Source organism: Gymnodraco acuticeps, unplaced genomic scaffold (assembly GCF_902827175.1).
Source record: "Gymnodraco acuticeps unplaced genomic scaffold, fGymAcu1.1, whole genome shotgun sequence".
Lineage (NCBI taxonomy): Eukaryota > Metazoa > Chordata > Actinopteri > Perciformes > Bathydraconidae > Gymnodraco > Gymnodraco acuticeps.
Window position 1 is genome coordinate 87,431 of NW_022992122.1, and position 15,971 is coordinate 103,401.

The 15,971-nt window shown below is 42.0% G+C and overlaps 2 protein-coding genes and 5 non-coding genes across 7 annotated transcripts in view; 6 read left to right on the forward strand and 1 right to left on the reverse strand.

Annotated features, from left to right (window-relative positions):
* The window catches only part of rnaseh1 (ribonuclease H1), a 7,778-nt gene extending 2,671 nt beyond the window's left edge, over positions 1-5,107 (reverse strand). The window contains 5 exon segments of the mRNA XM_034203221.1: positions 104-254; positions 1,129-1,308; positions 3,861-3,985; positions 4,628-4,729; positions 5,002-5,107. Of these exon segments, the coding sequence (XP_034059112.1) occupies positions 104-254; positions 1,129-1,308; positions 3,861-3,985; positions 4,628-4,729; positions 5,002-5,039 (596 nt within the window). The 5' untranslated portion in view covers positions 5,040-5,107.
* Positions 5,108-5,438: 331 nt separating this feature from the next.
* Positions 5,439-12,063, forward strand: rps7 (ribosomal protein S7). The gene is made up of 7 exons (XM_034203217.1): positions 5,439-5,512; positions 6,191-6,276; positions 7,078-7,149; positions 7,971-8,114; positions 9,294-9,358; positions 10,709-10,859; positions 11,952-12,063. The coding sequence occupies exons 2-7, from the start codon at positions 6,202-6,204 to the stop codon at positions 12,027-12,029; spliced, it is 585 nt and encodes a 194-aa protein (XP_034059108.1). The 5' UTR covers positions 5,439-5,512; positions 6,191-6,201; the 3' UTR covers positions 12,030-12,063.
* LOC117537840 lies at positions 6,639-6,842 on the forward strand. The gene has a single exon (XR_004567778.1). It is a non-coding gene; the product is annotated as a small nucleolar RNA SNORA73 family (small nucleolar RNA).
* On the forward strand, positions 7,205-7,408 carry LOC117537842. The gene has a single exon (XR_004567780.1). It is a non-coding gene; the product is annotated as a small nucleolar RNA SNORA73 family (small nucleolar RNA).
* LOC117537843 lies at positions 8,755-8,958 on the forward strand. The gene has a single exon (XR_004567781.1). It is a non-coding gene; the product is annotated as a small nucleolar RNA SNORA73 family (small nucleolar RNA).
* Positions 9,991-10,194, forward strand: LOC117537844. Its single transcript, XR_004567782.1, has one exon. It is a non-coding gene; the product is annotated as a small nucleolar RNA SNORA73 family (small nucleolar RNA).
* Positions 11,464-11,667, forward strand: LOC117537845. Its single transcript, XR_004567783.1, has one exon. It is a non-coding gene; the product is annotated as a small nucleolar RNA SNORA73 family (small nucleolar RNA).
* Positions 12,064-15,971: the final 3,908 nt, after the last annotated feature.

The following is a 15,971-nucleotide window of genomic DNA, read 5'->3' on the forward strand; positions in this document are numbered from 1 at the left end:
TGTGTGTGTGTGTGTTTGGTTTTGTGTTTTGTGTGTGGTGTGTTGTGTTGTGTTGTTTGTTTTGTGTTTGTTTTTGTGTTCGTGTTGTGTGTGTGTGTGTGTGTGTGTGTGTGTGTGTGTGTGTGTGTGTGTGTGTGTGTGTGTGTGTTCTCACAGTGGGTGGTTGGGGCCCCAGTAAACTCCGATGCCAGCTTTTGCTCCTTTCTGTCCGTTTCTTGTGCAGCCGCCGTCGGTGTAAACAACAACAGCATCGCCCTGCGTGAAGGGAAGACAGAGCGTGAGGGGAAGACAGAGCGTGAGGGGAAGACAGAGCGTGAAGGGAAGACAGAGCGTGAGGGGAAGACAGAGCGTGAGGGGAAGACAGAGCGTGAGGGGAAGACAGAGCGTGAGGGGAAGACAGAGCGTGAGGGGAAGACAGAGCGTGAAGGGAAGACAGAGCGTGAGGGAAGACAGAGCGTGAGGGGAAGACAGAGCGTGAGGAAGACAGAGCGTGAGGAAGGAAGACAGAGCGTGAGGGGAAGACAGAGCGTGAAGGGAAGACAGAGCGTGATGGGAAGACAGAGCGTGAGGGGAAGACAGAGCGTGAGGGGAAGACAGAGCGTGAAGGGAAGACAGAGCGTGAAGGGAAGACAGAGCGTGAAGGGGAAGACAGAGCGTGAGGGGAAGACAGGAGCGTGAGGGGAAGACAGAGCGTGAGGGGAAGACAGAGCGTGAGGGGAAGACAGAGCGTGAAGGGAAGACAGAGCGTGAGGGGAAGACAGAGCGTGAGGTTCAGGAGTTCAGCTTTTATTCAACTCTAACTTTGACAGAGCAGAACACGTGACCTAGGAGTCAAAGAACATGTTAACAGGTGATATACACATGTTTTAAAATCAAAAAATGCTTATATACACTTGCTTTATATTTTGTTACTGTAAATTTGTAATTCAACATGTATATGTTCTACTTTTTTGGTTATTTTTAGTCTTTTAATTTGTATTGTACAATGCCATGTGTTTTTATGCTGCTGCAACAAACATTTCCCAAAGTGGGATCAATAAAGTTCTTTTTATCTTATATTTCAATTCAAGTCGGACAAAAGGTGTCTCGATTTAGACTTCACATTTATCTCATTCTAGAGATGCTCACCCTTGTATGTGAATCCGTCAGAGCTGACTGAAGACGAGCCTTCTGACGGTTTTACGCGTTTGGGACGTGTCTGTGCGTCCTCGGCCGAGTGACTTCTCTTCTTCCCGAGAGCGATGTACTCCCGAGGCTCCGGACCTCTTTTAGGGAGCAGAGAGAGGGCCGAGTCCAGGCTCTGAGGAACTGGAAGCAATAGGACTAATTGTGAGGAGAACAACTGGCAAAATGCCATTTCAAATGGACTACCCCGACTTGTTTTGGTGACTGTATGGATATATATAGCCCTGATCCTGAGCTTTACACTATGCATGGGTTTATTGGATATTTAAAAAGGTCCCCTATTTTACTGTTTTCCATCAATATATTCCAGGGCCCTTCTCACTTCTCTTATTTTTCATTTCCTCGCTCCTCGGTCTCACCGGAAGTTGATCTGTCTGCGCCATCTTGAGTAGCGTCCCAATGGCCTTATTTCTGCCGGAGGAGCGAGGAGCGATAACCGAGGAACCATCAGACCATCCTCCGATGAAATCCTCAGACACTCGCCCCGCCCCCTTACTGTGTATCGCTCACTGATTGGACGAGGCAGTGCATGCACTGATCTGATGCTTCTTGACATGAGAGCAGTTTCCCAGCGGAGTGAAGAAAACACATGAACCTCACGGGACTCACTCCTCAGTTTATACCGTGTTTTGTTTCAATTCATGTTTCATTTAGTTACAAATATGAGATATATCTGAACAACAAAGTGGTCAAAAATCATTTTATGGAAACATTTTCATGATCGCTTTTTTCGTTTATACATTTTAAGAATGGCGTTTATCTTTTTTGAGAATGAGTTCTTATTTTATTTCATGTAATTGGATCTACAACAGATGATACAAATGTTTGTGTCAGTAAATGTGTGGCGGGGGGGTGTGTGAAAATAACGGGGACAGAGCTGCTGTCAGACGATCAGCTGTGCAGCGTCATCACAAACGGACGTCGCTTCACGTGAACGCTCCGGAGGAAAGGACGTCCCATTGCTCTTAAAACTCATTTCCCTGCTTCTCGTGGTTTCCTTGCGTCTCTCCATTGCTTCCTTGGTGGGAGGGACTAGACGCAGGGAAACGACGCAAGTGAGGGACGCAAGGAATCCATTTAACCGAAGTGAGAAGGGCCCCAGGTCTCAGATAAATCCAGAACCTGTCTCTGATTGGCTGAAACACCAAACAGATCATTGCAGCATTACCCATAATCCCCTCTGTTTCAGCCCTGTTTCCAAAGTGCTGATTCTCTGTCTGTTACTTTAGATGAAAATAAGGAGCCCCTCCCCACGCCCCTCTGAGAGACATTTGGTGACAAAGAACTCAATGGTGCTCTAGAGGAGATTCAGGTGATAAGGAGGGGGGGGGGTTACCTTGGTTGCTGATTGGCTAATGGTTACACAAGACAAAACATCGTTATGACATCATAAAGTGGCCAAAATCTGATCAGCTCATTTTCAGACAGGTTTTTATAGAAATGGATCAAAAAGAGAGAGAATCTTTGTTCCTGAAACTTTCAGAGTCTCTTTCCACAGAGGGGACACATGTTGATGTAGAAGAGACATGAAGAAGAGGGGACACATGTTGATGTAGAAGAGACATGGAGAAGAGGGGACACATGTTGATGAAGAAGAGACATGAAGAAGAGGGGACACATGTTGATGTAGAAGAGACATGAGGAAGAGGGGACACATGTTGATGTAGAAGAGACATGAAGAAGAGGGGACACATGTTGATGTAGAAGAGACATGAAGAAGAGGGGACACATGTTGATGTAGAAGAGACATGGAGAAGAGGGGACACATGTTGATGAAGAAGAGACATGAAGAAGAGGGGACACATGTTTGATGTAGAAGAGACATGGAGAAGAGGGGACACATGTTGATGAAGAAGAGACATGAAGAAGAGGGGACACATGTGATGAAGAAGAGACATGAAGAAGAGGGGACACATGTTGATGTAGAAGAGACATGAAGAAGAGGGGACACATGTGATGTAGAAGAGACATGAAGAAGAGGGGACACATGTTGATGAAGAAGAGACATGAAGAAGAGGGGACACATGTTGATGTAGAAGAGACATGGAGAAGAGGGGACACATGTTGATGAAGAAGAGACATGAAGAAGAGGGGACACATGTTGATGTAGAAGAGACATGAAGAAGAGGGGACACATGTTGATGTAGAAGAGACATGGAGAAGAGGGGACACATGTTGATGTAGAAGAGACATGAAGAAGAGGGGACACATGTTGATGAAGAAGAGACATGGAGAAGAGGGGACACATGTTGATGAAGAAGAGACATGAAGAAGAGGGGACACATGTTGATGTAGAAGAGACATGGAGAAGAGGGACACATGTTGATGTAGAAGAGACATGAAGAAGAGGGGACACATGTTGATGTAGAAGAGACATGAAGAAGAGGGGACACATGTTGATGTAGAAGAGACATGAAGAAGAGGGGACACATGTTGATGTAGAAGAGACATGAAGAAGAGGGGACACATGTTGATGTAGAAGAGACATGAAGAAGAGGGGACACATGTTGATGTAGAAGAGACATGAAGAAGAGGGGACACATGTTGATGTAGAAGAGACATGAAGAAGAGGGGACACATGTTGATGTAGAAGAGACATGGAGAAGTGAACATCTGCTCATAAACTGTTGGGGAAGATAGTTGGAAGTAAAAACAGGTTTGATATATTAGCTTACCTTTCTTCACCTGTGGAACTGGAGAGGGGTCGACTCCTCTGAAGAACGCCCAGGCATCTTTCTCTGATGCAAACTTCTTGAAACAGGCGGCGGGGAATTTGTCCACCTGGCCCTTACATTCATCCCTGAATAACAGTTACAAAAAAAAACACAAATGAGAAAAACATCCATTAATTAAAAGCTACTATGCACAACCTGTTAATGTATGTAGTACACCATGTTTATACTGTCCCTTTAGTAGATTGGTATATTAGAGAGTATTCACATCTGTTCTGTATAACAGACTCTTAGATACTCTTCAGAATATAGGTATTTTATACTGGGAATAAGTATATGTTACTTTTAACTTGTATTGTTCCTAAGCTGAATTGAAGAAAGGTTTGTTGCGTTTCCAAAACCCTTTAAATGGAACTTTCTAGCAGGTGTGTTGTTTAACAGAAGATCAAACACACATTAAATCACCAGATTTCTGAATGGAGTTTGGTGTGTACCTCCTCTCCCACTTTGCAAGATCAATGACAGTTTGTATGGTTTCTTAGCCGAATTGTTCATAAGCCGAATTGAAAAATGGTTTGCTGTGATTACAAAACCATTCAAAATGACCTTTTTAGCACGTGTGCTGTTTAACAGAAGATTAAAAACACATTAAATCACCAGTTGTTTTTTTAAATGGAGTTTGGTTTGCACCTACTGTCCAGGATCAATGACAGTTATTTTCTTCAAAACAGACAGTATTTTCTGACGGTAATACATACACACAGTCTCACCATGTGCTGTACACTCCTGGTTTGAAGCCTTTCCTCACAGCAAAGTAAAACTTGCCCTTCGGCATGTCGTCGGCCCCACTGCAGATAGTCCTGCGTAATGCTCTGAAAACACCAGTCAGTCTGAACATAACGCAGCTGGGGAGGCCATCATGGTGTCTTTAACTAATTACATAATCATTTATAAAGAAAGCTGACTGGTCCCTGTGTACTTCCACAGCCAGAAAAGGATGCTAAAACCATAGACTAAAACCAGCTAATATCCTTATCATTAGCTGGTTTGCTAACAGTGAGCAACAGTTTGCTCACTGTTATTGTCACAAAAATACCCACAGACTCTAACAAAGTATTTTTAGTCAATTTGATAGTAGTTTAACCTCTGTCGTAGTCTTGAAAGTCCGAAGTAAAGCAACATAGAAAGGAAAATCAAAAGTAATGTTAGGAAAGCTTGACAGTCTGTTTTCTCGCCGAACTCTCGCGATGTTTTGGGCGGGTTTTTTTAAGGTAGTTTTTTTTCCCGTCACATATTTATTTATTTATTCAAGAGCATATTGACATCATATGTTTTGTATACAACAAAGTTCACATCAGGGGTAGACATATAAATAAAGAAAAATACAGTTTCACAATTCAAATTAAACGTTTGTTAAATAACTCTCGCGATGTTTTACTATCACTGGATTCGTGGTCTGTGTCAACTCCCGCGAATGCAACGTTCAATAAAGTTGAATATAATAAAAAAATTAATAAAATACAACTCTCGCGATGTTCTCTCAGCACTGGAAACGTGGTCTGCGTCAAATCTCGCGATGGGTAAATACCCCTCCGGATTGGATTAATACAACTCTCGCGATGTTCCGGCCTCTTCCTTGGCCGTCGTTGACACAGGTTAGTCGTGCCACTCTTGCCAGGACTGGCTTTTCTATCCTAAAATGTGCTTTAATGTTGTTTTATTGTTGCGTAAACACTTCGTAAGGCACCTTAAGGCTCTGATACGTTAGATGATGTCGTTTTGGGATGCGGATGGCTGTTTTATATGACAGAATAAAGCGTAGTAGAGGAGCTCCGTATGATGGGAGTTCTGAGGCAGAAGTTAGCTTAGCAGGCCGTGCATGTGTCCAGAAAGAAGGAATGTTTCCCCGGTAAATGCAGTAGACTCGATATTCAAGGCTCTATGTATGTTTAGTTTTGTGTGAAATAAGACGAAATACTTCCGTTTGCCACGTTAACCACTCCAGCTCGGTTGTATCAGAGGTACATGGCGGTTGAAACATGCAACCTTCCTCAGAGCTAGCTTGTGGCTAACATGCTGTTTGTTTGTAACACAGAGTCTAGCTTACTTTGTGGCTGTTTGAATTGTTGGGGGTTAATGTTGAAAGTATCACAATTTAAGTTCAAATATGGCTTATGGTTCTGACTTAGCCGGCTGTACTCAATTATCATTAAGCTAGTCATAGCCTAGCCTAAATGCATGCTAGTTTGATGGAGCTCCACCACGATAGCATAAGTGTGTTGAGATGCCGTTGATGCTTATCTAACCTTTCATGTTTGTATTTACCTCCACAGAAACAACGGCCATGTTCAGTACCAGCGCCAAAATAGTTAAGCCTAATGGCGAAAAGCCTGACGAGTTCGAGTCTGGGATCTCCCAGGTAAGAAGACCAGGTTTCACATTAAATCATGTGTTTATATGTTTGAGTTTGACACTCTGAATGTTGTGTGTGTGTGGTGAGAAGCTTTGATGAGACTCTGTCAGATCTTGAATCCAATAGATATGGCTTTCAGTGTTGCCCTGAAACACACACTACCTCATTGCTGGTGATGCTGCTTCCTACTATAAAATATGGTGTCATTTTGAAGTATTTTTTTAAGATGCAGAAGTTTGAGTCTTGGATTTGTTCAACAGATTTCCTTTTAAATAAACTTTAAAAGATAAAAACAGACCTCTTCCACAACCTGGTATGAGAAAGATGTTTACATATGATGAGGATGAATGTGTGTATTGTGTGTGAACCCGACATGGATATCCAGCGAGGTTGCTCTCCTGGCTCTGTCCTTGTGGCGTATGGGAGCGTAGCGTTCAGCTGAGACGTAAAGTCCCGTTCCACGATGTCGGAGATTAAGCTCTTCTCCAGAGATGGGCGTCCTGTATATTCCTACATCTTCCCAGAGTCCTTTGGGGCCATTACTGGGGGGCTAAACCATGCAGTGCACATTGGATGCCAGAAGGAATGTGTGAATTTTGTTTTTGATAGGTGATTATCTGTGGTTAATACTTGTCAGTGTCGTGGATCAGAAATCAGGTTATTCTCTGCATGTAAACAGAAATATGAACTGTATAGAAACTGCCAGATTATGTCCCGTTATGAGGTGTAATGGCTGTGCTTGGACATGTGTCAGGAAGTTGCATTTATATAAAACTATAGGCTGATTTGTCTTGTTTCTCCTTGCAGGCTCTGCTCGAGCTGGAGATGAACTCCGACCTCAAGGCTCAGCTGCGAGAGCTGAACATCACTGCAGCAAAGGTAGAGGGACAGTTCTACTCATCCTCTCACTTTCAAATATTTTTTAAATAACAACCCGACATGGATATCCAGCGAGGTTGCTCTCCTGGCTCTGTCCTTGTGGCGTATGGGAGCGTAGCGTTCAGCTGAGACGTAAAGTCCCGTTCCACGATGTCGGAGACAAAGCTCTTCTCCAGAGATGGGCGTCCTGTATATTCCTACATCTTCCCAGAGTCCTTTGGGGCCATTACTGGGGGGCTAAACCATGCAGTGCACAGTATCTGTTTGTACGAGAGTCATCGTGGCTTGGAAACGTGAATCTAAATGCTTTTGTGTTCTGTCTAGCGTAAAGAAACGTCATTTTGGTTTTAGACGGGTGTACATTGTGAAGCTAACTGGCAAACTTCTTGATTCAATTCAAGGCTTTTATTCTCATTTGTACGAAGCTACAGCGCAGATATGTCAATGGAAATCTTAGGTCACTTTTTAAGGCAACTTTCACTAAGTTTGCTTTGATCTGCCAGTCATTATATGTATTGATAAAGATGTCAATTACCTTCCAAGACACTTTGAGTGGCTGTTGCTATGATGGGAAACCACGCAGAGCACATTATTTTACACCAGGGCTTAACTAATGTTTACTGTCATGAGCACGCTAGCATTAATCTGGTGCGAACAGTGGGATTTCTTCACTTTATCAGCGAACTATAAGACGAATAAATGTTCCTTTCCACCTGTAGAAAGTAATGTCTCTTCACCAGTCAGTGGCTTTTGTGTTTTTAAATGATCAGGGTTCATCGTTTGTTTTCTTCTGTCATTAAGTGTGTTGGTTTTGTCTCTAGGAAATCGAGGTGGGTGGCAGTCGGAAAGCCATCATCATCTTCGTTCCCGTTCCTCAGCTGAAGTCCTTCCAGAAGATCCAGGTGCGTCTGGTGAGGGAGCTCGAGAAGAAGTTCAGCGGGAAGCACGTTGTCTTCATTGCACAGGTGAGCAGGAGGGAGATGTCTGCCTGAGTTTATCATCATGGATGGATACTGCCGGGTTGTGGAGGAGGTCTTTCCCGGTTCAATACATGTTTGACTTTTTTAAGACTGGTGACCCCTCATAAGGTCTGCGGAGTGAATGCATCACAACCAGCTTATTATTCATATTTAAAACTGATTTTTTTAACAATAGAATTCCTTCTTTTACTCCAATATTGAATTCTTTATACTGACTGACTTTATGACTCCTACATTTCTGGTTGTGACATCCATAGTGTCTGCTGAGTCGTATTATAGCGTTAACTACAGCATCCCTTATCTGGATAATACCTTTTTATAATATGATCAGGTGCATCAAAATATGAACCTTCTCTGGTAATTGTTTAATTGTACTACACTTAGATGTATAACAAAAATGCATCTTCACATGTTTGATTTAAGTTGGTCTGAGAAATGTATCCAGAATGATTCTAAATAATGTCACCAAGTGTTTGAAAACCAACATTTTGGAGAGGCATGACTTTTCACCTCATGCAGCAGTCAGATTTCCTTTTAAATAAACTTTAAAATATACAAACAGACCTCTTCCACAACCTGGTGTAAGAAAGATGTTTACATATGATGATGTTGAATGTGTGTGAACCCGACATGGATATCCAGCGAGGTTGCTCTCCTGGCTCTGTCCTTGTGGCGTATGGGAGCGTAGCGTTCAGCTGAGACGTAAAGTCCCGTTCCACGATGTCGGAGACTAAGCTCTTCTCCAGAGATGGGCGTCCTGTATATTCCTACATCTTCCCAGAGTCCTTTGGGGCCATTACTGGGGGGCTAAACCATGCAGTGCACAGTATCTGATGTGTTAGGGTTCGACTGATATGGGCATGCAAAGACACATTTTGATTTAAAGTCAATAGCTAGAAATTGGTGACTGTCAAAACTTCATTTATAAGTATTGACATTTTCTATTGAAATGTTTTGTTTAATGCAGAAAGAAGCACGTTTTCGACTCTGAAGCTGTCGAGTAAGGCTAGGAGGAAAAAGACTTTCAGCAGGTTATATCCAATACTGCGCCCGAATATCAGTCTGACCCTGATTCATGACGTTCTTGAATGAATTGAATTTGAAGCTGTTTAAATGTGTGTGTGGATCCTGATTGGAGGTTAATGACACGATGTTGTTTTTCAGAGGAGAATTCTGCCCAAACCCACCAGGAAAAGTCGCACAAAGAACAAGCAGAAGCGTCCCAGGAGGTGAGACATGTATAATAAAACACCAGCTCAGATTTACCCTGAGCGTGGGAATAATCAGGTTTGTTTAGTTGCTTGGATTATCCAGGAAACTATTGGTATTTATTTAATATCACTCTTCTAGTCTTTACTCTGAGACACCACCGTAACTCCTTATTACAATGAAAACTAGGAAATTGTTTCAATCAATTAGCAAAATAGCTTCATGTTGAAGTTATTCATTAAATCCAAACGTGTCAAACCTGATCATTGAAGCCATTTTTATGCCACAGGTTCCAGCCTCTGTGGTGTGGATATGTTATGGTATTGTTTTATATACTCAACATCCTTAGGATTTCTGTAACTCATCACAACTAAAAAGTGCACTTTAGATGAAGTCTCGAGTCAGATTTGCAAACTTCTGGCATTTTATAATCTAACCAAATGAATGGCTCAACAAGATTTGACAGAAATGAGTCTTCAGTTTGAACTTGTTTTGTAATGTTGCTTTGCTTTCTTGATACTACTTTTAAAGCTGATCAAGACACAATGAGTCATAGCTTTAAATAAACTTTAAAATATACAAACGGACCTCTTCCACAGCCTGGTGTAAGAAAGATGTCTACTGATGATGAATGTGTGTATTGTGTGTGAACCCGACATGGATATCCAGCGAGGTTGCTCTCCTGGCTCTGTCCTTGTGGCGTATGGGAGCGTAGCGTTCAGCTGAGACGTAAAGTCCCGTTCCACGATGTCGGAGACTAAGCTCTTCTCCAGAGATGGGCGTCCTGTATATTCCTACATCTTCCCAGAGTCCTTTGGGGCCATTACTGGGGGGCTAAACCATGCAGTGCACAGTATCTGTTTGTACGAGAGTCATCGTGGCTTGGAAACGTGAATCTAAATGCCTGTGGAATGTGTTTAGTCTGCTATCATGAAACGTATACATAGTCTACATTTTTGCTTTTAATATTGGACATGTGTTAGTTCTGACAGTATTTAATGTCAAATTATGAAAGTATGTTACTGTAAGTTTGCCACTTAGTTATATTTATTTCATCTGCCAGTTATTTTACGGATTGGAAAATGCAGATAAATGACAAACTAAATTCTTAAATCCTGAGGTTATGTCTTCATATAACCTTGAGCCTTGATGTTTTTAGTTCTGCCAAGAGTCCAACACTTAACATATTAAATGTCCACTGATGTTAATCATCAGTAAATATAACATAGAGGATAGTAGAAGTGAATGTGGGGGGTGATAGACTCGTATAGAACCCAATATGTCTTTCTATTCAGAGATCTCCGGGCTGATTATACATCCTGCAGGAGAGTTGGGTATTTAACTTGAATCTTTCCTTCGTTCCCCCTCAGCCGCACCTTGACCGCGGTCCACGATGCCATCTTGGAGGACCTGGTGTTCCCCAGCGAGATCGTTGGAAAGAGGATCAGAGTGAAGCAGGACTGCAGTCGGCTCATCAAGATCCACCTGGACAAAGCTCAGCAGAACAACGTGGAACACAAAGTGAGTCCAAGTAGATATGTCCGTATATTCAGATCACATAAACCACTTCAATTCATCTGTTACCTCGTTAATCCTTTGGTCAATAATAAGTCCGATGAATTGACACAAAGCCTTACAGACGTGATGAAGTGGATTTGTCGTAAAAACAAACCAGAACCCGAGGTTTTATCACCTCAAACTAAGTCTGATTGTACTTACAAGCTGAAGCCCTCATAGGTGCTATTCTGGTTGGCCGTCTGAAAAGCATCCAACGCATTGATTGTTTAAAACATTAATTGAGACGTGAAAAAGCACGTCTACTTCAAATAACTCTGCTTTAGCTCTGAGAACTTTTAAAGGAAATGTTATGCTACGTTCAGACGCTTAATGATCCATTCAAATTGATGGCTCAAGAACAAATAAGTCTAAAGCAAACTGAAAACGTTATTTCATGATCATTTTGCATTGCTTTCATGCTAGTCCTTCTGAAACTGAACATCAAGACACAATGAATCATAGCTTTAATGATACATGAGGTTTCAAGAAACTTAAAAAGATACAGACTTCTTCCACAGCCTGGTGTAAGAAAGATGTTTACTGATGAATGTGTGTATTGTGTGTGAACCCGACATGGATATCCAGCGAGGTTGCTCTCCTGGCTCTGTCCTTGTGGCGTATGGGAGCGTAGCGTTCAGCTGAGACGTAAAGTCCCGTTCCACGATGTCGGAGACTAAGCTCTTCTCCAGAGATGGGCGTCCTGTATATTCCTACATCTTCCCAGAGTCCTTTGGGGCCATTACTGGGGGGCTAAACCATGCAGTGCACAGTATCTGTTTGTACGAGAGTCATCGTGGCTTGGAAACGTGAATTTAAATGCTTATGTAATTGTGTTTTGTTCTGCTATAATGAAACGTATACATGATAGTCTAGATTTTGGGCACTGGGTTTTCATCGGACCTTTATTTGACTAAATGTCAGGAGTTGGTTGTAGAATAATAATAAAATGTAGCTGCATTTCCACCATGACAATATTGGGGGGGAAAACAAGTCTGGTTTTCAACACTTTTACATAAGTGATATTTAAAGTGTATGTTTTTTGTACTCATCTTTCAGGTGGAGACGTACTCCGGTGTCTACAAGAAACTCACTGGCAAAGACGTCGTGTTCGAATTCCCCGAATTCCAGCTGTAAATGCAGATGACAAAATAAAATGTGTTCACTCTCACTACTGATGTTGGTTGTCTTTTTTACTTCATGAAGAAAAGGGTAACTGCTTATAATTCAAAGGTACATGTTAATTTCATTGTTAAAAACTTGTTATATTTCAACAGGGTAGATTAAAGGGGCCAATAACAAAATCAATATATATTAATAGATCGTGCTGCAGGTATGCAACCCTGTGACTAATTACTTCAATGATACTAAAAGGGTTACAAATCAATGTTAGCTTTTAGCTCAGGAATGAATGCTAGCAGCAGAATGTTGTGATGCCTGGTTAAATTAAGGATATATACAAGGCAAGGGCAAACTTTGATATTTAAAGGATAACTCTAAATGTTCTCATTGTTCTAGACTGATAAACAAGAGGATTTTCCTTTGGTGTAAACATAGCAGTAGTGCATGGCTTGATGTCGGGTGATGTTGTGGGACACACCCTCAATGTAAAAGTAGTTAACATGTTGACCATTACAAAATACATATCAACACACTGGGGGGGGAAAGTAAATAAAATGTGCTATATAAATAAAACCTGATTTGAAATATTTGACATGCAAGTTGGTCACTAAGGGGTGCTCGAGAGCTATTTGAATAATTGATACCACTTTGTAACAACTATATGGCCAAGCTTCCTCTGTTTCTTCAGACTGTAGTTAGAACTTTAAAAGTACGTCGTTTAGTAAGGTTAATTTCCTTTATATATATATACAGTCTATGGTTAATTCATCTCCCCTTTTGTCATTGGGTATTAGACAGAGTGAAACAGCGCCCCTTAAAATGCGAAGCTCAATCAGACTAAGTGCTGAGTTTGTGGTGAAACGCGGTATTACACTCACTGTAGAAGGCCAGAAGAAATAGGATTTACGGAGAAATCAATTGGAACACACTTTTTGCTCAAAGTTAAGGAGCTTTATTTAATACATGTTTGTAGACACTGCAAAGATTTAGACTTGATATTGAATATTCCTGTTCTTCTTGTACTTCCACTGCTCCTAGGATGGGTTAAATGCAGAGGTTACAGTTTGTGTGTGTGACAACAAATAAAGTTAAAGCTCTAATTTACAAGTACAATGAATGTATATCTGTTGTAGAATGTTTCTGGAATGATGAAAAACAATACAACTATGGGATAAGTAGTATGGATGCAGATTTGTTTTTTTTGTACAGTTAACTTTAATTGTAGGGAAATTTCATATTCATAAAAAGAGATGGGCTCCATCCAAAACTAATTTTCTGGACCAATCAGAGGAGGCCTTCATCGGGCCCTGCCACCCTGTGATCGGTCAGGGTCAAGCGGCAAACTGTGGGGTAGAGCCGGGAAGCCAATACGGAAGTGCCACACACTGCAGTTCATATATTGGCCGATAGGCGATGGCTGCAGAAAGGAGCAATTTCCATAGACCCCCATGTTAAAATGCCCGATTTTACAGCAGAAAAAAACATGTTTCTACCTGGCTCCATACATTTTATTATCGATATAGTTAGATTCCACCTTCATGATTATGGATCTGTGAGTGAATTGTTTTCTAACGCGACCCTTTATATTTATATTAGGTCTTAAAGTTTGTGCATACATTATTAGGGCGTGGTCACTTTGATTGACAGATACGTGCCTCACTGTCAGCTAACAGCAACTTGTCCAATCTGCTAGGCTACAACCATAGAGGCTACAACGTTAGTTAGTTGTAGTTACTGTACTTGATCCTTTAGCTGTGTTCGTGGTGATCGTGCCTGTTAGGGAATATTGTTACGAATACCAGATAATTAAAATGTCGTGCTGTGCGCTTGAATGTACTAACAGATCTTCCAAGAAGTCTACTTTCAGCTTTTTTCGGTGAGTAAAATGATAATATTATACATGTTAACCCCGTTAGCAGGTGTTTGTGTGCTTGTTAGCTTAGCCTGTTATGTAGCTTATTAGCCAGCTAAGGACGTAACCCTTTATACATATATACAGTTTAGTTTATGATTCAGCCTTGGGTAAGACTTTTATACTATATGGCTATGACGCCCATAATGCTAAACGGGAGCAAATGTTAAAAGGGGTGGGCCGCCGGAGTCCACGCCGCCGAAGCTAACGGGGCTGCAGGGTGCTAGCTCGCTAGCGCGTCCCGGCGGCCGTAGCTAGCACGTAGCTAGCACCCTGGGGCTCCGTTAGCTTCGGCCAGCGGCGGAGTCCGGCGTTATAACTGGAGATCAAGGAATGCATCGTAACGCGGACTTGGTTCGCCTGCAGCCCGCTGTAGTATTAGCTAAATAAATGATGTTGAGCAAGGCTTATTAAACTGAACACCGCCACAATTATTCTGCTATGTATTGGTACTTATTTTATTTTATTAACGTGTGAATGACAAGCATTAAGAATAATACCAAATAGCTAATTATCTTGCAGATTGTCTCGTTTGATTATGAATGTAACGTTTATATAGTGGAACTACACTGTTTTATCAAAACCAAAGTGCCACGCAGTGACTTGGTATGCATGTATTTCAGCAGGAAATGTGCAACCTAGATGACATTTACCAACACAGACTATATAGAAATATTTGTAAAAGTTGTTCATGCGTTACTAAGTGAATATGGCATTAACCCTCCTGTTGTCTTCGGGTCAAATCTGACCGATTTACTACTTTCATCAATCATGTTTTACATTCGATTGATACTGAGAGCATGTTAGCTTAGCTTCTTAGCCTGAGCTAGGACTCGAACGTCACGCTCGTTGGCAGCAGGTCCCGCCCTGTCCCGCCTCGGCTCCGCCTCTTTGCCCTTATTTGGAGAAGGCGGGAGTTAGACTCTGACGACACCGTCGAGCCGTTAGTGGCCGACTCCGCCTACTAAGGGCTTCACGGCAACTCTGCAGAATCCTATGGGTGACGTCACGGACCCTACGTCCATTTATATATACAGTCTATGGTCAGGGTCAAGGGAAGGCTCCCGACCAATCACATTACATCAATGACGTTACCAGGCAACCACATTCGCAAGTGCAGTTACGGAGATTGAAGTTTGAGGAAAACTACCTTTTTTTAAACTAAATTAACCATCAACTCTAAATTAAATGGTATGGCAGGACAACTCCTGGACTACCATAGCTTCGTACGCAGAGGAAAAAATAGGAATTCTGACTTTTAATAACGAAAATAATGTCCGGGCTAACTAGTGGCAGCTAGTTAGCTAGCTAAATATCAGTTGATATAAAGGCTGGCGGGAATTCAACGGTTATTGACCACTTCACTTCTACTGTATGTAAGAAAGGATAATGGCCTTCCTCTACAAATAAGGGTGAGTGAAATACACACCCCCGGCCCTTTCTCTGTGTGACGCTGCTGTTTACTGAACTGTCCGTTAGCTATGTCTGTAGTTTGAGATTCTGAACCGCGGTGAAGTTAGTTTTCAGTGTCACCAAACTGACACCAAAGAACACGTCCGACGGAACACGACTGTTGTGTCGTCTCTGCGTCTTGGCCAACAGTCTAGTGATGGGTCGTTTGCGAACGATTCGTTCTTTTTGAACGAATCTTTGAAGTGAACGAGATGAACTGATTCCTCCCACAAAACGATTCGTTTGTTTGAGTCGCCGCCTTCCCCCAAAAGCTAAAGAGAAGCTGTTCGCGAACGACAAACTTAAAGAACTGGCGGAAACAGTTCTGAACTGTTTCCTACAGTTCTTTTATCTTATATCCCTTTCTTTCAAGAGGAGGGTCCCGTTAGGGCCCCTCCGAAATACTGGATGTTCCATCTACACAGAGTTGGACTCAGTTAGACAACTACCACAATACAATGAAGTACTTTACTGTTGGACTCAGTACTAGTTGGACTTCTACCACAAGTAGGCTACTATGAAGTTATTTTACTGTGTACTTTTTCAGTTATTCTCTGTCAAACTCCTGTGGCAGAAAATCATTTTATCTCTCA